The sequence below is a fragment of the Macaca mulatta genome, chromosome 18 (assembly GCF_049350105.2).
Source record: "Macaca mulatta isolate MMU2019108-1 chromosome 18, T2T-MMU8v2.0, whole genome shotgun sequence".
Lineage (NCBI taxonomy): Eukaryota > Metazoa > Chordata > Mammalia > Primates > Cercopithecidae > Macaca > Macaca mulatta.
In genome coordinates this window covers 11,576,840-11,600,582 of record NC_133423.1, presented here as the reverse complement: position 1 = coordinate 11,600,582, position 23,743 = coordinate 11,576,840, and the positions used below count along the sequence as shown (strand labels likewise).

At 33.4% G+C, this 23,743-nt stretch overlaps 1 protein-coding gene and 1 pseudogene across 7 annotated transcripts in view; one reads left to right on the top strand and one right to left on the bottom strand.

The window, feature by feature from the left end:
* The window catches only part of CCDC102B (coiled-coil domain containing 102B), a 374,522-nt gene extending 351,279 nt beyond the window's left edge, over positions 1-23,243 (top strand). For all 7 annotated transcript variants that reach the window (XM_015122187.3, XM_077975029.1, XM_015122188.3 and 4 more), the window contains one exon: positions 21,797-23,243. In XM_015122187.3, the coding sequence (XP_014977673.3) occupies position 21,797 (1 nt within the window). In that variant the 3' untranslated portion in view covers positions 21,798-23,243. The remainder of the gene's footprint in view (positions 1-21,796) is intronic.
* Positions 12,282-12,383, bottom strand: LOC114673915 (U2 spliceosomal RNA; annotated as a pseudogene).
* Positions 23,244-23,743: the final 500 nt, after the last annotated feature.

The following is a 23,743-nucleotide window of genomic DNA, read 5'->3' as shown; positions in this document are numbered from 1 at the left end:
TCTTTCTGAATTTAATCATTGCCTATATTTAGTTGCATGATTTTCTATGTATGTGTATTTTTTCCTTCAGAATACTTTTAATATGAAATAAATTAATTCTAAATGAACAGTTTTTCCTAAAAATCTATTATAATCAGGAGTAATTTCTGTTTGGACAGCTCTATTATCTTGGGATCTCCACTTACGAATATTTCTAAACTCCTTATATTTTTTGCTGAATGACTTCTTTGTTACAGTATATTATCAGCAATTTAAGAAAAATGATGTCATGCTAATAAATCTTTTAGTTTTTTTTTATTTCAATTTGAGCCCTTTCTAGTCCTGTCTTTATAATAGCATATTCTTGTTTTATGACTCCAGTGTCCTTTATAGCCTCTTCAAAGATAAGTAAATATTACTTTGTTATTATTCTCTGTGTTTTCTATTTCCTCCCAATCATAATTTTCTTCTTTCTTCATTTTAAACTTTATGATTCTCGAACTTTTGATTTACCCTTGGATGAATCTCAGCTTTCTCTGTTGCTCTCATCTCTTGCTTGCTTTATTTCTAGGCCTTTTTAGTCGGCCTTTTCTCCTTACATACTTTGGGTTTATTGGATACTTCTTTCTTTCTTTGCAGAAGTTTTTAGCTTAACTCTTTATCCTCCCTAACAACCTCAGAATTCAGCAAGTAACTCATCAGGAAAGCTGGCCCTCAAGTCTCAGTTTATCATTCCAGCCCACCGTGGCCTCTTTTCTACAGATTATATGTGGGTTTACCGCAAAGTTAATCTAAGCATTTATCTTTTATAAAAAGCGTTTAGAATATTAACAATAATGTCGTACATATAAACGAAATATATAATTTATTTTATGGCTTTAAATTTCTTGATGTTTTCCTTGCATTCTGTGTGTTATATGGGGATTGTGTTATGCAGTACAGCTTTTATATATTACTCTCTGCTCTTGGTTTGGGATTTATACACTGATTTATACATCATGATTATTTCTACTAAGAGTCATTTAAGTTACTTTTAAAATCTTGAATCTCTTAATTAGAGCTTTGTAATTAAGGCCAAGAATGAGATTACATTTTCAATATTCCCCTAACTGAAGAATTGTTTATCTAACTCTTGCCTTTGTTTTCCTTGCCCTTCTAAATTTACATGGATTAAAATATAGAACTGGAGATAAAAGCTCATAGTGTTATTAAATACATTTTAATTGTTTACCCTGATTTTCAATTTGTAACTATTATGCTTTATTTTTAAATTAGTAAATATTTTTGACATTCATGGACAGTCAATCTATACCATGATTTCCATATTCTTAAGTCCTCAGATTATGTCATTACTCAGGATATTGAAGCCTATTTGTGTATGTGTTTAACCTTTTAGTAAAAATCATATTCCCAACTCATGTTTCTTAACTTACTTAGTGGGGATTAGGCCTAGATTAGCATCTTTCCTTTTTGACCATACATATAAGATGTGTTTGATAGTAACAATTTTTAAATGAAAGCATCAATATTTTTGGTTAGCTCTTAATTTGTTTTAAAACTTTATTGATATTTTAATTTAGCTTTTCCTATAAGTAACCTCTTTATTTTGGTCTTTTATCAGAAATCTGGTACAATATATTAGTAATTTTCACCCAGAATGATAAGCAGTTACCATTCCTTTCACAAGTGAAGAACTGCTTGGATTGCATGGAATTCTAGGTTCACAAAATATTACCATCAATGAACATCATTCCACTATCTCAGCATTACAGAAGAAATATCTGCCATCAGTTTTTCCCGTTGAAAGTATACTCTTTTTTCTGCCAAATTACTAAAAAGTGTTTTATTCTTATGTTTGAATGTGACCAGAATATACCTTAATATAAGTACTGGCTAATAAATTTAATGTAATTGTGAAGAGCACGTTCGATTTCTATGTTCAAATCTTTCCGTTTTTCTGAGGAAGATTTTTTAGTACAATATAATGTCTTACGTATTTGTATTTTTCTTTCTTTTCCTTCTACCTCTTGATCATCAATTATTCTTTCAGAAGCACTAAATATAACTGCCGTCACTTTTTGTTTGGTAGATCAATTGTATTCTTCAGCATTAAACTCAGATTGTTTTTTCCCTCTGAGTTCTGGGAAAACTTTTAAAGTTTGTTAAATCTTCATTGTTGCTAGTATTCCGTACTCAAGAAAAATTAAAAATACGTTTTATGGGTTTCCTTGTATCTTTTTTTCTAATATTAGACAACTCTTTCCTTTTGTTTTCATCATTGACTAAACATACTCTCTCCCTACCACATTCCACACCTCCCTTATAAATGTCATTTTACATTGCATCTCAGGTGATGCCTAACAGAATTAAACACGCATACACACACAAGATCCAAATTTAAATTTTCTCCAAATGTTTATGCTGAACCCTAAAAATATTATATCCTTTCCGATTCTAATATATTATTTCTCTTTGAGCAAATATTCTTGCTTTCAAAAAAATTATGTTAACTATTTGTCTTCTGTCCCCCTCCCTCCCTCCCCGCCTTGTACGAGGAGATATTTATTCAGGTCAAATGGCTTACATTATAATGCATTAATTTAATTTTTTTTAGTACTCATCATCTATGATTCAAATGGAATAGAGAAAATATGATAACCTTAAACTTACAGCAAAAATGAGAGTTTCCCTTGACAATTTAGACAATGAGTCACCGAAATTGGGGATGAGAATAAAACTGTTCGCATTAAAGTGTAGCGTTCAGGTCGTACCAGTTTAGCCATCTTTGAATGGTTTCTTACATTCTTCTTTTAAAATGCCCTCTAAACTTTGCAAAAGCTGAAAACACTTCAGCAGCACTGGAAACTATCAGGGTGCAACATTTCTGGTGTGAATAGAGCACAGGGGTGCTGTCAGAAAGTGGCAGAACGCACATGCCCAGCTCAGCACCATGAGGATCTCTGGTTTTCTCCTCCCTCAGTCAATTCCACAGATGTCCCTACTTCGCCTGCTTTCTGTCCTACTTTTAGTTTTTCTTTGCCCTTCAGTTCAGAAGAGTGTGCTTCATTTTGGTTGACAGCTTTTATGTCACCACATGAATGATTCCCATTTTCCACCTTTGCTCTCTATCCCTTTCTGCCAAAGCAATTCTCTCCTCCTGTTCTGACAGGAACTCTTGGCAAGGAAGAAAAAGAATATGAACTGCTTCAGCATATACAGCATCAACAGTTGACTTCAGACCCAACGTGTTAAAGGTTTTCTACTTGGCTTTGACTGTGGTATGCTTTGTACCAAAATTACTATATTACTTTATAATCATCGAAGTTCAGTATTTTGGGTATTTTATGGCCATAAATGTATAAATATTATGCAAAGACAGTCAGCTGCTAACTGGCTTTTTTAGTGGTTTATGGTCTAGAATTGTGCTGTGGTTGTTATAGATCAATTAGTTATTACTTGGGATTTGATATTCTGCCTTTCCAGTACAGAATACTTGATAACAAAAGCATAATACATTATTCTTAAAACAAAAACAGAACAATTTTTCAATGCATAGAATATGTTCATATTTCTAAGGCTCTCCCCATCGCTTCAACAGTGGATTAGATCAGCAGATTTGCAGTAGTGAAGAATATTAAGAAATACCTGAGAAGGAGCTGACTAGAAAAATATTATCTTTTCTATTCAATTTCCAGCATTGAAAATTAAAATTTTGAACAGCACTGTGCAATAGAAATAGTGGATTCACAGTTATGAGTCACATTGAAAAAGAACAAAAAGACTGACAAAATTAACCTTGATGATATCTTTTATTTAGCCCAACATATGCAACCTATTACCATCATCAACATGTCATTAATATTGTAAATGAGCTGTTTTTATTTTTGTATTTATTTTACAATTAGCGCAGCTCATCTCTATTTGTACTAGCTGCATTGTAGTTACTCAATTGCCCTGAGTGGCTAGGGGCTATCATATTGGAAAGTGCAGAAGTAAACTAAGGTAAAGAATATTTAAGTTCTTAAAAAAAAACAGTAATAAACACTTGAGGAATAAAATAAAGTTCAATTTTAATTCTAGTAGTTACAAGGATTTGATTTTGGACAAATCACCTGATTACTTTTTATGAGAAGTTTCTATTTGATTTTTTATAGAGATGATATTTTTTGTTGAAATATAGTCCACTTGTTTATCCAGCATGATTATGTTTTTCTATATATTCCACGATGTATAAATCTTGTCTATTGTGAAATCATTCTCTAAAACTCCAACATCTGGATTTTCTCTGCATCTGCTTGCACTGATAGGTTTGTTGTGATTATCAGTCATTTATGCATACATTTTTCACATTATAATTTTTAAGTTTATGCTGGACATTATATGTTATGGTACAGCAACTCTGCATTATGTTTTCATCCTCCAAGAACATTAGATTCTATTCTTCAAGCTATTAAGAGAGAATCACCCTTTTTCTGTTGATACTTGGGTTTTAAGCCATTTTAGCACAGGTCTCCTTCAACTCTTTAACTTATCCCCATATTGAAAGAGAGGACTTACCAGTAACACATGCTTTTACTTGTAGGAATGGTGTTTCTGGCATCTCAACTGAAGCTTAATGTGTACCAACTCTTTCTACTATGATTGGGAAGGAACTTCAACACCTCCTGAGTGAGGCCTCTGGAAACTCAGCTCATAAGTTCTCTGCAGCTGTTTACTGCTTGACCTCTTAGCATCTTGTCCCGCACACGGTCAGCTGAAAAATTGTCACAGGCCCTCAGCAACATTTTATGCAAATGCTCGGAGGACTTCTTGGCACTTTCCTCCTTTCTGATATTTTGCCATCCAAATCCCTACCACTTTCACAGCCCCAGACTCTGACCTCTGATTTCTCCTCCCACTCATACTGAGACCTTTGCTCTCTGTCTGGCTCCCTTTATCTGTGCAGCAATTTGAAACATTCCCCTAGTGAAAAATCCAAGGTTAATGTAAGTCTTACTTCATGTGCTTCCTTTTTCTTAAATATCATAGTGTGGGCTGATGCGTTCAAACATGTTTTCACACCTCTTAAAATACATTTTGCTCCAAGTTTATAATTGTTTACAGCTGTTGGATAAGTTTGATATCAGCTACTTTGTTTTATTCAGAAACTATTAAGTTCTTGACATCTATTTCTGCCACTCCCTAATAAATCCGAAAATTTGATTAAATCTCCTTCTATGTTTAAACTTTCTTTCTGTCATTTTGTTAATTTTTTTGGTTTAAATTATTATCTCTTCTCTGGAGTCCTACAATAGCTTCTAATTCATATCTCCACTTCTAGGACACACTCTACATTAAACAGTTGTCTTCTAGAAACACAATTTATCTTCCTTCCTTCCTCCCTTCCGCCCTTCCTTCCTTCCTTTCTCCCTCTTTCTTTCTTCTCTCTCTTCTTTCTCTTTCATCTCTCTCTGTCTTCTCTTTCTTCTCTTTCTTTCTTCTCTGTCTCTGTCTCTGTCTCTGTCTCTCTCTCTCTCTCTCTCTCTCATCTGTATTTTTGTTAGAGATGGGCTTTCTGACAGGGTCTGTATTTTTAGAAGAGATGGGATTTCACCATGTTGGCCAGGCTGGCCTGAAGTTATCCACTTGCCTCAGCCTCCCAAAGCGCTGGGATTACAGGTGTGAGCCACCATACCTGGCCACAATTTTGTCACTCTGCAAGTGAAAGCTATTCAATAGCTTCTCTTTAAACTTAGAATAAATCTTTGAACTCCTTACACTGACCTATAAAATTTAGGATGATGTAAGCTTTCTAAATGCTTTTCTATGTACTCTCTGTCCCTGCTCTATGCTTCAGTAGCATTGATTTTTTTTTTAATTTCTTGAATCTGCACAGCTTTGCCCATAGCAATATTTTTGTACAGTCTGTTTTTTATGACCATGACATTGTGTTCATCATTTTTCCCCTGACTTCCTTCTCTTGCTTTATGTGACAACTTAAATGTTCTTTCAATGAGGCATTTCTTGATCACATAGAACTTTACCCTTAATCTCATAGCACCCTGATCTTTTGATTCACAACACACCAAAGTATGACTTCCCACTTGTGTACAGGTATATGCTCTTATGTAACATCTTTATTTTCTACTAGATATAAACATCATGAGGAGAAGGATCCTATCTTTATTTTTTGCCATATTGTGCCCGGTGCTGCTTCTTGATATGTAGTGTATAAAGTATTAAATACTTATTGGTATATACTAAGTGTTAAACAATTATATTTGAGTTAATGAAAAACATATTAAATAATATTTAAGTTCAGAAAGAGTTTTAGAAATCAACATTTGAAGCTTAATGGAGAATCAATATTGTTAAAGAATTTTAGAAAATTGGAACTAGAAGAAACCACAATCATCATTTTCATGTAATGATGCTACTGATAACATTGTCTGCACTGAAATCACTCCAGTGTTGAGGAACTCCCTATTTCACAAGGAAGAGTATTTTATTCTATGCCTGTTATTTAAAAACTGTTTTCTCATGTTTAATATAATTTAACACTATATTGAATTGTTTTACTTATAATCTTATGACAATAGTTATCTCAGTTTTACAAAGAAATATGAAAAAATTGTACGTATATTAGGTTGGTGCAAACATAATTGTGTTTTTTCCATTACTTTTAATGGCAGAAACCATAATTAGGTTTGCACCAACGTCATATTTTGTTTCATTTGTGATTTCTTCTGAAAGCTAAACACTCAAAAGATACAATTAAAAATTATTATTTTATTTCATTGAATGTTGAAAAATGATAAAAGATTATATTTTATTTCCTTGAATATATTGATTATATCTCCTTGAATGTTGAAAAATGATAAAGGATTCCAGGATCCTTTATCATAATTGGAATTATTTATGTTATATATTGGATTTGTGTCTTTATCCCTGTGTGCTTTAATGATCCACATTTGCGGGCACTGCAAATAAGAAATTTTGAGTATTAGACAAAATTTGAAAAATATAAAATTGATTTTAAAGAACCAAACTTATGAAAAAAATATGTTAGTTAACATTAAGAAAGATGTATTAAACATTTTTGTCTTTATAGTGTTCACATTTTCTCATTAGTTATCATCAAAGAAATGAAAATCTTTATATGGATGGATAGATGCATTCAAGTAAATAAAATATCATATTTTGAAGAAGACTCATATGTAATGTGCAAAAGTCAATTTACTTTAGTATGTGTGTATATAATCATTTAAATATATGAGTTGGAAATATATCTATGCTCTATATCACATAATTGAAATTATGATCAAATTAGAAAATATATTTGAAATCTTTTTTTAATGTTTAAATTTTTTTTCTGTCTCTGAATCATTTTTATTACCACTATTATTTAGGACATAGAGGTTTGCCTACAGAGTGACCCATTTTTTCCTAGGTATTTTTGGGTACTATATTAGACACTTCTAAAATTGTAATACCTTTTATGGGTCACTTACAAACCATTAAATGAGTCATTGTTTCAGTACAATAAGTTACATTTGCAGTATTGCTGCCTATGGACCATTATTAATCTAGAAAAATGAAAGTGGTAGTCTAATTACCTAATTCTTTTCAGATTCTGGCTGAATAAAAATATAAACTAAACGATATAAAATGGTGTTTCAAACGTTATGTTAAAATCAAATAGGACAAATATTGTTTAAATTTTCGTATATAAAGTGATTGCTTACATAAAAATACGTAAGCAATCCTTGTTAAGATACTACTATAAGATTATTCATTGCTCTTTCTTCCTCTGCCCTAAACTCAGTTGGAGATAAAACCTAGGCTTTGTGCTTCTTGTTTTTAGAAAGAAGGTCTCCTTCTATTGCCCAGGCACAATGCAGTGGCACAATCACAGGTTAATGTAACACTGAACTCCTAAGCTCAAGGATCCTTCCACCCCGAGCCTTTTGTGAAGCTAGGACTATAGGCATGTGCCACCACAACTGGCTAATTTTTTAAAGGAATTTTTGTAGAAACAGGGTCTTGCTACATTGCCCAGGCTGGTCTAGAATTCCTGAACTGAAGCAAACCTCCAGCCTCAGCCTTTCAAAGTGCTGAGACTACAGGTTTGAGCCCCTGTGTCTTGCCCTAAAATCTATTCTGATAAACTTAATAAGAAACACAGACATGTTCAGTGATACAAAGAGAAGTCTCCATTGACCAGAAACAACATAGACACGCACAATAGCAGTAGAGCTGTAGCTGGGGGACTGCCTGTCTCTGGATCCAAATATGGACAGTGGAAACTGGGAATACGACTCCTTCAGGGTGATGATGATCAAAGTCATCCCTTACAAAGCGGAGTAGAGAGAGGAAGCAAAAACATTAAAGAAAATCACAAGATTTCCAAACTTTTTCATCAAATCAAAAGCATGTTGCCTAATTGATCACATAAATAGAGGGAACACACCCAAATAAATAACTTTTAAAAATTTTAAACGGAATATAACTAAAGTTTTAGTTGATATTTATAAAATGTGAAGATTATGGAAAAGTTTAGACCATTAAAATTGCAAATTTAAGTGATATTAAATTTTGTAGAGAACAATTTCTAGTATTTTACAAAAAAGAACCGTAAAATAATTATTAGGTATTTTGCTCATTCATTAAATTTCGTATGCCTCCTTGAAACAAATAAGCCATGTTATAGAGCTGGGTTTTATTGGTGAATTTTGCCAGAAACTTAAGGAACAGATTTTAAAACGTATTTTAGAGAAGCTCAAAAACCCAATTTCCTAACATTTTTATGAGATAGTAAATTATTGACAGTTAATTAGAACCATATAACGAAAGAGAATTATAGGCTGAGCATGGTGGCTCACACTTGTAATCCCAGCACTTTGGGAGGCCTAGGCGGGTGGATTGCCTGAGCTCAGGAGTTCAAGACCACCCTGGGCAACATAGCAAAACCCCACATCAACTAAAAAATACAAAAAATCATCTGAGTATGGCAGTGTCTGCCTGAGGTCCCAGCAGATTGGGAAGCTGAGGTGGGATGATCACTTGAGCATAGGAGATCCAGGCTGCAGTAACGCGTGGTTTGTGCCACTGCACTCCAGCCTGGGTGACAGGGTAAGACCCTGTCTCAATTATTTTTTAAAAGAAAGGAAGAGAATTACAGATTAATCTATCATTATGGGCACAACAAAAATCCTAAGTGATGACCCAGGAAAATAGGATCCAGAATTGCTATAAAATACTCATCAAGATCAAACAGTGTTTAGTCTCAGAATTCAAATAAGTTTCTCTAGCAGAAAATTTAAGAATTAACTTCACCACTCCAATTAACTGAGAAAGTTATATGATTATTATAATAAAGTTGCATGATTATATGATTTTAAAGTGGTATTATTAAAACTAATACCATTTAAAAATAGCGACATGTATTTATGACAAAAGCTAGGAACATAAAAGGACTTCCTTAACCTAGTTTAAATTTCTACTTGAAATGTATAGCAAATATTATTCTTCACAGTGAAGCACAGAAGCACAAAACCTCTCAATGAATTCAGAAACAAACAGAAACATCAGAAAACATTACTACTATCTCTCCTAATCTGTATTATACCTTAGTAAAGCAAAATTGTATAGTAATAAAGCAAGAAAAAAGATATAAATGTTGGAAAAAAAGAGACCTATTTTACTATTATGTAGTGGTAAAATACATATCCAAGACGATGTATAGAAAAGTTACACAAATGAAAATAACGTGTTTTTGTTTTGGTGAAAGTTCAACAGACAATCTAAAAATATAACACCAGTGAACAACGTGAAGCCTTCCCACTAAGATCCAGAGCAAGGAAAGGAGGTCCCCTCTCACTACTGCTGTTCAACAACATTCTGTAAGCCCTAATGCAATGCAGTAGAATTAGAAAAGTAACTAAACGGTATACAGATTGGAAAAGATTTAGTAGAATTATCTTTGTTAATGTCTCTTTAGAAAATCCAAAAGAATTGAAAAAAAAAAACACTTGCTACTAATGAGCAAGATAGTTTGTAGGATGCAAGGTTAATACAAAAAAAAAATCACATTTCTATATATCAGCAATGAATAAGTGAGATGTGAAATTAGAAACAGAATACCAGTTACATTACCACCCCAAAAAGAAGCATGTAGGTAAAATGTAACCAAAGGTATTCAAGGTCTATAATGAGGAAAACTACAAAACTCTGATGAAAGACACCAAACAGGAACTAAATAAATGGAGAGAGATTCCATGTACATTGATAGGAGACACAGTTATCAATACATCAGTTCTTTCCAGCTCAGTCTATAGATCAATGCAATACCATTCATAATTCTAGCAAGTTATTTTGTGGATACTGAAAATCTAATGATCAAGTTTATATAAAAGGGAAATAGACCCAGGATAGCCAACACAATATTAAAGGAGAACAACATTAGAGGATTGACACTGCCTGACTTCAAGACATACTATGAAATACAGTAAACAAGACAGTGTAGCATTAGTGAAAGTAAAGAAAAATAGATCAATGGAACAGAATAAACATCCCAGAAGGAGGCTCACATAAATTTAGGTAATTGATCTTTCACAGAGAAATAAAGACACAAACAATGGAGAACAACAAGAAAAAAATATTTTCCACAAATGATCCTGGAACAAGTGGATACCCACATGCAAAAAAAAAGAAGACAGAAGAAAGAAGAATCTTGATGTAGACCTTCCAAGCTTCACAAAAATTAACTCAAAATGGATCACAACTGTCAAACACAAAACAAAACCCATAAAAGATAATATAGAAGAGAGTCTAGGTGAGCTTTGGTTTGGCTATGACTTTTTAGATGTGATACCAGAAGCACAATTTGTGAAAAAAATAATCGATAAGATGGACTTCATTAAAATTAAAAGCTTTTGCTCTGTGAAAGACTATGTCAAGGGATAAGAAAGGAAGCCACAGACTGGGAGAAAATATTTACAGAAGACATATTAACTGCTATTAAAAATATACAAAGAACTCTTAAAACTTAATAAGAACACAAGCCAATGAGCCAAAGACCTGAACAGACACATCAACAAAGAAGACATGCAAGTGGCAAATAAACATATGAGAAGATGCTTCACATCCTATATCATCAAGGAATTGCAAAATAAAACAACGATGAAATACCACTAAATATGCATTAAAATGGCCAAAATCAAAAACACCAAAAACACCAAAGGCTGGCAATGATGTGGAGCAACAAGAACTCTCATTCATTGCTGGTGGGAATGCAAAATGGTCCAGCCAATTTGGAAGAAAATTTGCCAGTTTCTACAAAACTAGATGTATCCTTACCGTATGACCCATTCATTGTACTCTTTTGTATTAACCGAAAGGAGTTGAAAATTTATGTCCATACACATCTGCACATGTGTTTATAGCAGTTTTATTCACAATTGCCAAAACTTGAAAGCAACCAAGATGTCATTCAGTAGGTGAATGGATACGCCAATTGTGGTACATCCAGATAGTGTAATACAATTCATCATTAAAAGTGATAGCCATGAAAAGACGACAAGGACAAAATGATACATAAAACTAAGTGAAAGAAGCCAATCTGAAAAGGATAAGTACCAAAAATTCCAGCTATGTGATATTCTGGGAAAGGAAAACCTATGGAGACACTAGAAGGAACACTAGGTGCCAGGGGTTGAGCCGAAGAAAGGGACGAATAGGCAGAGCACAGAAGACTTTTAGAGCAGTGCAGCTGCCCTCTATGATACTATCATGAGGGATACGTGTTACTTACATTTGTCTAAACCCACACAACACCAAGAGTGAACCCTCACATAAACTATGAACTCTGGGTGAAAATGATCTCTCAGTGTAGGTTTATCAGTTGTAACAAATGTATAATGTCATCTGGTGGGAGATGTTGATAATCGGGGGATCTATGCATGTGTGGAGCCAGAGGCTAGAGAAGATATCACTGTACCTTCCTTTCAATTTTGCTGTGAAACTTAAAATTCTTCTGAAAAACATCAGTTGAAGAAAAAAAAAATAATTATCTAAAACCTATGAACAAAAAATTTAGATGTATTTCAATAATTCAAACGTATATGTGAAATTCTTTTTGAGAAGATTACAAAATTTTTGTAGGTCTTGAAAGAAGTGGTAAATAAACGAGGAGCTTGCATTTATGGATAGTACATTATAATAAGAATGTCATTTCTCCCTAATCTTTACGTTTACCCAGAATACCAACAGAGATCTGCATAGAATTTGTCAAATTGTACTGAAATTAACATCAAAGACAGCAAAGAGAATAAATTTCAAGAAAAACTATGTCTTTTCTGAAATAAGTTTTAAACTGATAAGAACAGATACTACACTTGATCTTAGCCAAAAGGCTGAGAAGCAATGAAAAATGCTTTAAAAAAGAAGGGTACTTCCATATCATCAGATGTCAATAGGCATCTACATCCGTAATAATTAAGATAATGTATATTATTGCATAGATAATATGCCATGTTTGCTGATATTGTGAAACATTTTATGTCAAATAGCATGTATTCAACTAAATTCATGAAGAAATAACCTTTGAATTGTAATTTCTATTAATTAATGTCAAATACATCATTAAATGCCCTTAACATTTTTCTAGGAACTTTTTCCTTCTGATATTTTTATCTGAATAATTAACACATTTAAAAACATGGTCAAGTGCTGTATATATGTCTGATAATTTACATTACTTCTAAAATGAACTAACAACAATATGAAAACCCAAGTACCAATGGTCTCCTTTTTATTTATTTTTTGAGACTGAAGTATTTTCATTGTATTTATAGAATAATAGTTACAGATGCACACATATGGGGTATATGTGTATCTGTTATAGTGAGTGCGGCCAGGCATGGTGGCACACACCTGTAATCCCAGCACTTTGGAAGGCCAAGGCGGGCGGATTACAAGGTCAGGAGATCGAGACCATCCTGGCTAACAATGTGAAACCCCATCTCTACTAAAAATACAAAAAATTAGCTGGGCATGGTGGCGGGCGCCTGTAGTCCCAAGCTACTCGGGAGGCTGAGGTAGGAGAATGGTGTGAACCCAGGAGGCGGAGACTGCAGTGAGCAGAGATCGCGCCACTGCACTCCAGCCTGGGTGACAGAGCAAAACTTGTTCTCAAAAAAAAAAAAAAAAAAAAATTGTGAGCGCAATGAGATCAAGAATGTTCTTTGTCTTGCTCTTTGCTTTATAACTAACACCTAGATCAATTTCTGGAATATATCATGTGTATAAGAAATAAACATGGGAAGGGCAACAATTTTCTTGAATGAAAAATATTTTCCATTAGAAAGTAAAGCAGTTTCTTTTCTTTATTTCATTTTATAAAAATGTTATATCATGGCAGGTGGGCAAGGAATTTTGTGTTGAAAATGTGAAACATAAGTCATTTGGTATATTTCAACTTTGTAAAATATATTTTTGGGGAGAAACTGAGTACCAGAAAAAAATAATGGAGTAAAAGCAAGGCAATGTTAAACAAGTGTCAGCTTGCCAATTTTTCTATATTTGTAAGTCGATATTTCTTTCAGAAATGCATCTTGAGATTGAATAAATAATATTTACAAGATCTGCAGAAATAGAGCCATTATCTTTGTTATTTTTTTCCTAAGTCATGAATCAAAATGCTGATGTAGTACGAAAACATATTTAAGTTTAAGAGGCAAGGTGAATAAAGCAATAGGAAAGCTCTGACATGTTAAAGGATAAAATTACAAGACTAAACATTTTAATTTTTCTTGAGGGGTGTGTTTGTGTGTGTGTGTGTATTTGCATTTATTGGAAAATAAATGGCTGACCAGTTTTCATATATTTTATTTGCATTTAGTATTTTGTTTTACATTGTTTCTCAATGAACTTTCATAGTCTTTCTCTTATTTTGGTTTGGAGAAGAAAAATTTCAATATGAATGGGCAAATTTTCTTCTTAGTAATCTATGTATTTCTAAATATTTTTTCTTATTTTAATGATTAAGAAGATTATAAAATAGAAAACATTCTATGGTTATTTAATTCTTCATGTTACAGAGAAAAAGGAAATTAAAACCAAATTAATCAACTTCCTAAATGAATGATCACATTGTATATTAAATAGTATTTAATTGCCATTTTATATTATTACAAAATAACTCACAATCACCATTATTATGGTGGCTCTACCTTTAGTAGAATTTGCTGTACAGCTGCCTAGAGCATTTTTATATGCCCTTTTATCAGACATACAGAAATACAAAAATACATATATTATTTTAACATATAAAGTTGTCCAGTTTGGTGATAAGAATTGAGGTATAGGAGGAGGTAAAAGAAAGAGATCTAATGTTTTTTACCCACACAAATAGATATAAGTGAAATATATTCAATTAATTTATCATTTTAATCAATCATATATGCTATTTCTATTTATGATCTTTAAATATTACTATATTTATTATCATTTTTCATAATATCTTAGCTCAGTGCTAGATTTTTGTATAGAATTAAAGCAAGGCATTTGATCTATTTTAAGGAATATGTTACCATTGTTGTACCCACAGTTATTTCTAAAATAAGAGCAATGGCCTTGAATCCTAAGATGTGTGTCTAGCTCTTCACAATTACCAGATTATGCTAAGTAAAAATTATGTAGAGTAATGGAACTTAAATTTTATATTTGTTTTCCATTCTAATATAAAATAAATAAACCATTTACACCCAAATATACTCTATTATTTTCAAGTAACCTGGAATGTGAATTAATAATTTGTAATCTAATATATTACATAATATTTGTGAATATTTCATTACATTTTTCTATCTTAAAATTAAGCTATGATTATAGAAATTTTTATTTCATCTTCCTGATAAATTTACCACATTCTCTGCACTTTGAAAATGCCTTTTGTGTGTAGATTTCCATTTCTTCTCACCTTATCTTAATTTTTTTTTTTTTGAGACGGAGTCTTGCTCTGTCGCCCAGGCTGGAGTGCAGTGACGCGATCTTGGCTCACTGCAACCTCCGCCTCCCGGGTTCACGCTATTCTCCTGCCTCAGCCTCCTGAGTAGCTGGGACTATAGGCGCCTGCCACCACACCCGGCTAATTTTTGGTATTTTTTAGTAGAGATGGGGTTTCACAGTGTTTAGTCAGGATGGTCTCGATCTCCTGACCTCGTGATCCGCCCGCCTCGGCCTCCCAAAGTGCTGGGATTACAGGAGTGTATCTTAATATTTTATATATTTTCCTGCTACCATATCTATGACTGTTCAATAACTCCCATTATAATTTAGATATTTCTTTTAAAATTGACTTGCTTAGGAGAAAATGCAGATCATGTCAATGAACTAAACTATTTCTCTTCATGGTTTTTATACCTTAAATTATCTTTTTCTTTTTTGTATTTTCATGATTTAATATTAAACTTAGTCATTTGTACGACATGGGTTTATATTTCTTAGTTTATGTAATCCATAGGCACATAGGACTCACTGCTTAAGAAACCTGGGATTAGAATATTCATGCAGCTCTTCACTTTTGCAATATTATCTCAACATTATTATTGCCACGTCTGTCAAGAACACTATAGAACTCTTGCTGTGAAACTTGCTTACACAGTCAGATGTGAGGACAAAAATATTGATTGAATCACGGATGATTTTCTAGTACCACAGCAGATGCTCCATGTTTACTTATGGTTATTAAATTTTGATGATTAATCATTTTATGACATATGTAATTGACACACTCAACTAGCAAAAATTCATAGTGACAAGGTATTCCAATTTAAGAAGCGTCTTCCACTTTCAGAAATGCCCATTTTGAAAAATGCTGATATTAAGTACAAAGAAAGTGGTCTAAGTTATTAAGGTAAATTTGCATGTGTATAAGCAGAAAGTTGGCAGAGTTTGCATTTTTCACTATAAGAATAATGGAAACATCTCAGTGACCCATGCAAAATCTAACTTTCCCCATTCATTGGAAATAATGTAAGAACATGAATGCCGATAATCTGTAATATAACTTTTACAAAATTACACTTTATTTATGTCTTCTCATGGTAAATAAAAATAGCTATATGTATTCTAATATTCAGTAACTCACTTATGTATTATAGAATTTCTGGCTCAGAAACAAAGAATGAAATGTGCTTATGGGAGGGAGAGAGAAAGGGGGGAAGGAAGGGAGGGAGGGAAGAAGGGAGAAATGAAAAGAAAAGAAGTTGCTGAGTTGCTTCTTTAACTTCTTTAAGACATTAAGTGCAGAATTGGAATCCACCTACCCTGCTGAATCTTCTGCTTACATTATATACTTCATTGCATTAAATTTGCTTGAGCTCTGCTCTTCACATTTCAGCAATGTTAGCTTTATTTATTACATTTATTTTTAAAAGTCTGTCACCTCTTACCCCTAAAAATAAGGACCTTCATTTATTTAAACTATATTGTCAAATATTATTTCTGGTCATGGAGTCAAAAATTTAGAGTTTCTCTACAAAATCTAAGATTTAGTGTGTATGTTTTTTATTAAAAATATTAAATTTTTAAAAAGATATCAGAAATGTTGACTCAGCAGTAATAAAATTTACAGGCACGATTTCACAAGCCAAAAAATGCCCACAAATATTTTCAATGAGAAGCCAGCGTCTGATGGGTTTTATTAGCACTAATTTGCAAATGTAAGTTACAATGGTTAGAACGCTAAGGGACTTTATCAAATTAGGATATTAAAACTTTGGATGGTCCATTGATGTTTCTACTTAGTTTCCTAAGTTATTTACTAACTGGTCATATATTGGAGAAAGTTACCTATATAGTGATTAAATATAAACTGCATATGTGTTTTGCTTGTTATTAAAAATATTATACCCTATTTTTAATATCAAAAATTAGGATTACATTCATCATTTAAAAGAGTACCAAACTTCATTGTATTTTAATTTAACCATGAGATTAGATATTTTGGAGTGTGAAAGCAGTTATTCACTGAGCTACAGAATGGTTATATTAGGAAAGTCTGAAAATGGGTGATCAAGTGTTTCTGAACGATCCACCCTGCAAAATTCCAATATTACCTTTTTCTTTTCTTCTCCTATATACCTGCTAATGCTCACTTCCAAAGTGTATCTATTTCAACTGACACCCGCACTTAGACCTAATGGTAGACGAGGTCTTTGCCACTATTTAACCCATTACCAAGGTCGTTACATGGAGCCACCAGCCTTCTCTGCTGGACCACCGTTCCCGAGTGGCCATCTTCATGCACCTTAAATGTCTGATTCTGCAGAGCAATAGAGAATTTCTTGACTTGGTATGCTTTTTGCATTTACAAATCAAATCTCTATTATCTGCATGCAGCCCTACCTTCCTTATACCAGAATTACATGCAAGTTTTTCTTCTTTAAAACAAATTTATGGCTGGGCGCGGTGGCTCACGCCTGTAATTCCAGCACTTTGGGAGGCCGAGGCGGGCGGATCATGAGGTCAGGAGATGGAGACCACGGTGAAAACCCGTCTCTACTAAAAATACAAAAATTTAGCCGGGCGTGGTGGCGGCGCCTGTAGTCCCAGCTACTGGTGATGCTGAGGCAGGAGAATGGCGTGAACCCGGGAGGCGGAGCTTGCAGTGACCCGAGATTGCGTCACTGCCCTCCAGCCGGGGCGACAGAGCGAGACTCCGCCTCAAGAAAAAAAAAAAATTATCCTATTTTGTTCTTGATCTTATTTTATTCAGCTTATCTGGAATCTGAACTTTGTCATAAAAATTATTGTCTCTCTTCATACGTTCTCCAACCTTTTCTTTATGCTGGTCCCTTCCATGTAGGCGACTGCATGTACTCAAGCCTTTGAAAGAATTACAAACCCAAACATTGCTAGGCCAGTATTGTCTGCTCTTACAATTCTAATTTTTGTCTTTAACCATTTTTCTTGCAAATTCCTTGGGCTTCATATTCTCAAGTTACGCATTGCTATGTCCAATTACTCAATTGTCATTTATTTTAACTTAAACACTCTTAAAATGAATACTATATGCTCAGCACTATTCTAAGCATTATGTATGTATGTATTATATATGTGTATATGTTATCTCAGTCCACCTGTTTTTTAATATCTTGTAAAATAGTTTTATTTATAACTATAAAAGCAATATTTACTTATTCCAGACAAAATTTTAGACCACATAAAGTAAAACACAAAAGTTATCCACAATCTCAGAAACAAAAACTGTTCACTGATAATATTTTGCTCTATTTTGCATATTTTTGTGATTGCATGTGTGTATACATGTTTTTTGTACATGTTATGTGTGTATTTAAATAATCATAAAGACTTGTGGAATACTCTGCTATACATTTTTTCTAAGCAAAAACTAACTCATCTAATTTCATCATCAACTTTATATTTTTGCCATTTCACAAAGGAGGAATCTGAAGAAAAAGAGATTTAGGTAACTTGCTAAGTGACGGAAATAGTATTGGCATTTTTGTAGTCTGTCTCCAGAGTTCATAATGTCTACAATGTATCTTATACAACTTTGTTGTGAACAGGCACACACACCCATGGTCTCATAAGTATGCTAAATAATATATATTTATATACTAAATATATGCCGATGTATATTATAGAGTCACAATTTTGATGTCTATGCAAAGTTGAGCATTTTTCATCAAAAATGTATGTTTAATATTTTACAAATATTTTAAAACACCATTTAATAGATTCATAATATGTTAAGATATTAACATACTATTTTTAAAAATTACTTTCCTGTTGTTAAACATTTAGTTTTATCCTTTCACATTTTAAAATATTATAAGTATTATTTTAAACTTATTTTATTATTTTAAACTTATTATAAACAACCATATTTTTATAAGTCTGTTCTCATTTCTCATTAACGTAAGAGAAATTCTTAGAAAATGGAAACGGAACTGAAGGTTGGACATGCTAACAAGTCATGGCACATATTACCAATTACCAATATTCTCTCAAGAAAAGATAATTTCCTCTGCTTTATGTTAGACCTAGGTCTATCATTTAGCATTCATTAAATAAACAAATATGTGGGTCCCATTTTCTGTTTGAAATATGGTGCAATTTCTGAAGATGCAGTAGACATGACAGAAATGGCCACTGAAATTTGGGTGTGATTGTGTCTACTGGGGAGGGTAGTGAAGCAAAAATTAAATGAAAATATAAATAAAATTACATAATTTTGAGTTCTCAATAGGAAATGTACGGATACAGTACAAAAAATGATGGGAGTCGAAGGCCGGGCCCAGAGGCTCACACCTTTAATCCCAGCATTTTGGAAGGCCGTGGTGGGTGGATCACTTGAGTTCAGGAGTTCAACATGGGGAGGGCCAACATGGTGAAACCCCATCTCTCCTAAAAATACAAAAATTAGCCAGACATGGTGGTGCCACTTGTAGTCCCAGCTACTCAGGAGGTTGAGGCAGGAGAATCACTTGAGCGCAGGAGTTGGAGGTTGCAGTGAGCCGAGATGGTGCCACTGCACTCCAGCCTGGGTGACAGTGTGAGACTCCTTCTCAAAAAAGAAACAAACAAACAAACAAAAAGTAAATGAGGGGACTTGAGTCTACTTGGTGGTTAGTATTAATTGTAATAATATAAAGAATCTCATGGCTGAGAACCATAGTTTGACTAGGAAGTCCAAATGGTTTCAAAAAACCCTCCCTGTGGATCTTTGCTTTGAAAGGAGAAATTTCCAAACATATGAATAATTTGGTAAGTAGAGACTACACGTTTAGTCTAGCATCCTAGTGTCACTACTACTCACTACGATTTTTATTTTCCTCTATAAATCACTTTGCTTCAACAAAGACCAAGCTTACATTTGTTAGATACTTTCCAATCTCTCTTGCTTTTAATATAGTGTATTTCTTCCCCCTCATTTTCTTACTCTGCTTGAGTTCTTGCCGCAATATTCTACTGCTTTTTATTTGTATGCCTTTTCAACACCATGGATGCTTCATGTCCTTGTGGTATTACTCCAAATGATCACACAAGTTCGACTGCAGAGGACAGGCAGAGCTTGAGTGGAGATTTTACGGCATGCTGCATGCTCCCTCTTCCCAGGCATTGCCTTAGGGCCAGCTGGATTTGCAGCGCTGTACTTACATAATTCTGATTTAATTTTTCTTGTGGGAAATTATGCCAGTTCAGGAGCTCTACATTCTTTTACTGAAATAATTATTTTCAAATCCCTGAAACCATTTACATAATTCAACGGAGGTAAAACATTCATTGCAGGAGTAGTACGATGTCCACCACTAAATTTTTTTTAAGTGAGGTTTAATTTTTTTCTTAATATGTTTCTTCTTCTGTAAGGGGAATTGGTGCTTATATTTAGAATCATGAAGCAAGAAACTATTCCCAATACTTATATGCTAAGCTGGAAAAGAACTAGAAATATATGCTAAGCTGGAAAAGAACTCGAAATATATGCTTTGTCTGTTTTCTTAGGTATATTATTGCAGTTAGACTTCTGATAGATTTTTATTATTATTATTATTATGGTTGAGAGTCTGCTCAATGTGTTTAATTTCTTTAGAAGACAAGCTCCCATATGCCAGGAAATTATATTGTGTCATGACTGAGCATGCAGAAACTAGTTTTCAGAAAAGGGAGGAAGGCAGGGGAGGGGAAGAGAGAGAACTATAAAAAGTAAAGAATCCAAATCTCCAGTATCAAGACAAGGACAGGAATAGTTTGTGGACATCCCATTAGAACACAATATATTATTTATAATTTTTATAAACTCACTTACTTTACCTTCCAGAATAAGTCATATTAGTTACTACTCAGTCCTTTCTCAGTTTTATTTTCCTTTCCTAAACTATATAGTCTTATCAGAAAGACTTAAACACTCTGTTTCAAAAGATGCTATTTACTTAAAGTTATTTTTAAATCCTTGTGACATCTGAATGAATTTTTCTTCCATTGAAAGTGAAAACATTTACTGTTTACCCATTGATAAAAATGGGCAAAATATTGGCATTATTAAATTATATTATTTTTTCTTTTCATTGTTTTTTATTGGTTTCTATCCCAGAGAAACAAAACAAACAAACAAACAAACAAACTGGCTGTCACAAATTATATCCCAATCTTTTTTCTTTTCTTTCTTGAAGATCTTTGAGTCCCACATCTGTATCCTTCCTAAATTCCCTATTTCCTTTTCTTCTTGGACTTTCAGATTGTAGTATTAGCATGTAAGAGGGATATCAAAAAGACTGCACAATGTCAGGGAAGGCTTAGGTGAAATCAAACTGGTACGTCATTTGACATCTAAAATAGAGATGCCAAATGTGTAGCTTAGTAATGGTGTTTGCATTTCTTCTAGCAAAGTGGCTCCATTGTAATCTACCATAAATTTGCTGGAGGGCCCCAGGCCCCACTTCCGACTAATAACTTTACTCCTGTCTTTATGATGCATTTGAAAGTTCAAGTAATCAGTTTGTATATGCAAGAAGATTTTGTTTTGATCTGACATATGATTACAGAAAGAACTAAAATCCAAAATTAGGCATATTAATCTACAAAATATATTATTATGAATTAATGTATATTTAGCAATATGCTTAGGGTTATTTGCACAAGATTCCATCTGAGAATACTTTCTACCTGGGAATGATTGTTTGTTTTTTTTTCTGTAAGCACATATATGCTAAAGCTATAGTAAAATTACATTAACTTGATTTATGATGTCCATAAAGAAAAGCATGATATTTCTGTCTACCTAATTACCAATTTTTTTTTCTTACTTTAGATGATACCTTCAGCTATACGACTGACCCTTCAAAGTTTGAAAGTGGAATAGAAAAACTTAAAGACTGCATTTTCTGATTGTCACCTGGCTCTGTTATTCTCTGTTCTATGGCATTGCTAGCGTCTCAGCTTAACTAGCAGATTATGAGTGTCAAGTAATGTTGCCTTCTATGCAAATATTTTCCTCATTTTAGATAACCTGAGCATTTAGATAAAGTTATAATCAATTATTGAGAGTTTTACTATCTGTGTGTTTAATGATTTATATTATTGTCTCAATAATTAACTTTATTGTTGTGATTTTATCATTTTCTAGCCTATGTTATATGGGGTACCATGGTTCTTTTATTTTTAAATTATGGCCTTTTTATCAGTTTGGAAATGTAGCTATCCTATACAATTTCATTTGGCATACCATGTTTATACAAGAGTTGAATGATTTTAAACCTGCTCGTATTTTGCTTTAAAAGAGGAATACAGTTGAATGTGTTTGGTTGCATGTATGTATAACTTTTAACCAACATGTAAATCTGGCTTTCATTCCTCTGCCTTCCTATGGGATAGCAGGATGCTGAGCTCAGCCAACCCACAGCTGATTTTGGAAGTTATGTCCATGCGTACTGCCAAATATGAGCACAAAGCTCACTATGTACTTATAAAATTCTCCTAGAAAAAAAATATCTTTATAGCAAGGCTTAAAAAATGAGTTTCATGCTAAGAATTAAGCCTGGTGACCAAGTTAGTCTTTGGTATGCATTTGATACCTGCCATAGATAGGAGGTGCGCCTACAGAAAGATGGCTCAACATGGAACAATGCCACTCGGTGGCACACATAGCCCGCCTTCATTAACTGCTTTCATATGCTGTCCATTGCGCTCAGTGGGTTTCACGGGGTGGTGTTATTATCACTATTATGTAGATGAGCAAATCAAGGTTATAGTGGAATTTGTTCAGTTTCACATGATTGGAACATTGTGGTCTTGACTTTCAAGTCCATGTCTACCATACTCCACAGACCCTTTTCTGTCCACTTTGTCACCTATAATTCTGAGCTCCAATATAAAGACTTCACCATATTTGAAAAAGAATAGTGGGAAGTCTGATGCTCAATTTTGTATACAAAACAGTTGCTTCTGTGACATAGTAACTGTATGCCCTTTTGATTCAGGATGTTATTTAATTATTGCAAATCTCCTGTCATAGATCTGACACTCAAGTTAAAAAATTAGGCTCAGGTTCTTACCTATGGTCTTGCTTTTTATAGTCCTTTTAAACCTACGAAATGTATATTCAACATTTACACATACAAAATTCATATAGTCTTTCAAAACTAAGATGGCAAAATAATTGGATGGCTTGAAATTTTAAGTATTACAATATAAACAGCAGAGACTTCATGTTTAGGATTGATAATTTTTAATAAATGACATTATCTTTTGCATTATCATTTCTTGGTGTTTTGTATTAATTTATATCACATTTATTTTTATTTTTGAAATTTCACATTTCATGTCTTTCATTTTTCTTTTTTTCTTTTTTTTTTTTTGAGACAGAGTCTCACTCTGTCACCCAGGCTGGAGTGCAGTGGTGGGATTTCGGCTCACTGCAAGCTCCGCCTCCCAGGTTCACACCATTCTCCTGCCTCAGCCTCCCCAGCAGCTGGGACTATAGGTGTGCACCGCCACGCCTGGCTAATTTTTGTATTTTTAGTAGAGACGGGGTTTCATCATGTTACCCACGATGGTCTCGATCTCCTGACCTTGTGATCCACCCGCCTTGGCCGCCCAAAGTGCTGGGATTACAGGCATGAGCTACCGTGCCCGGCCTCCATGTCATTTTTACATGTCATTTGTTTAAAGGTAACATTTTAACGAAGGACATTGCCTAAAATAAGATTTTTTAAAATAGAACTTAGCAAAAAATATTAAATCATATTCAGTTTAAAAT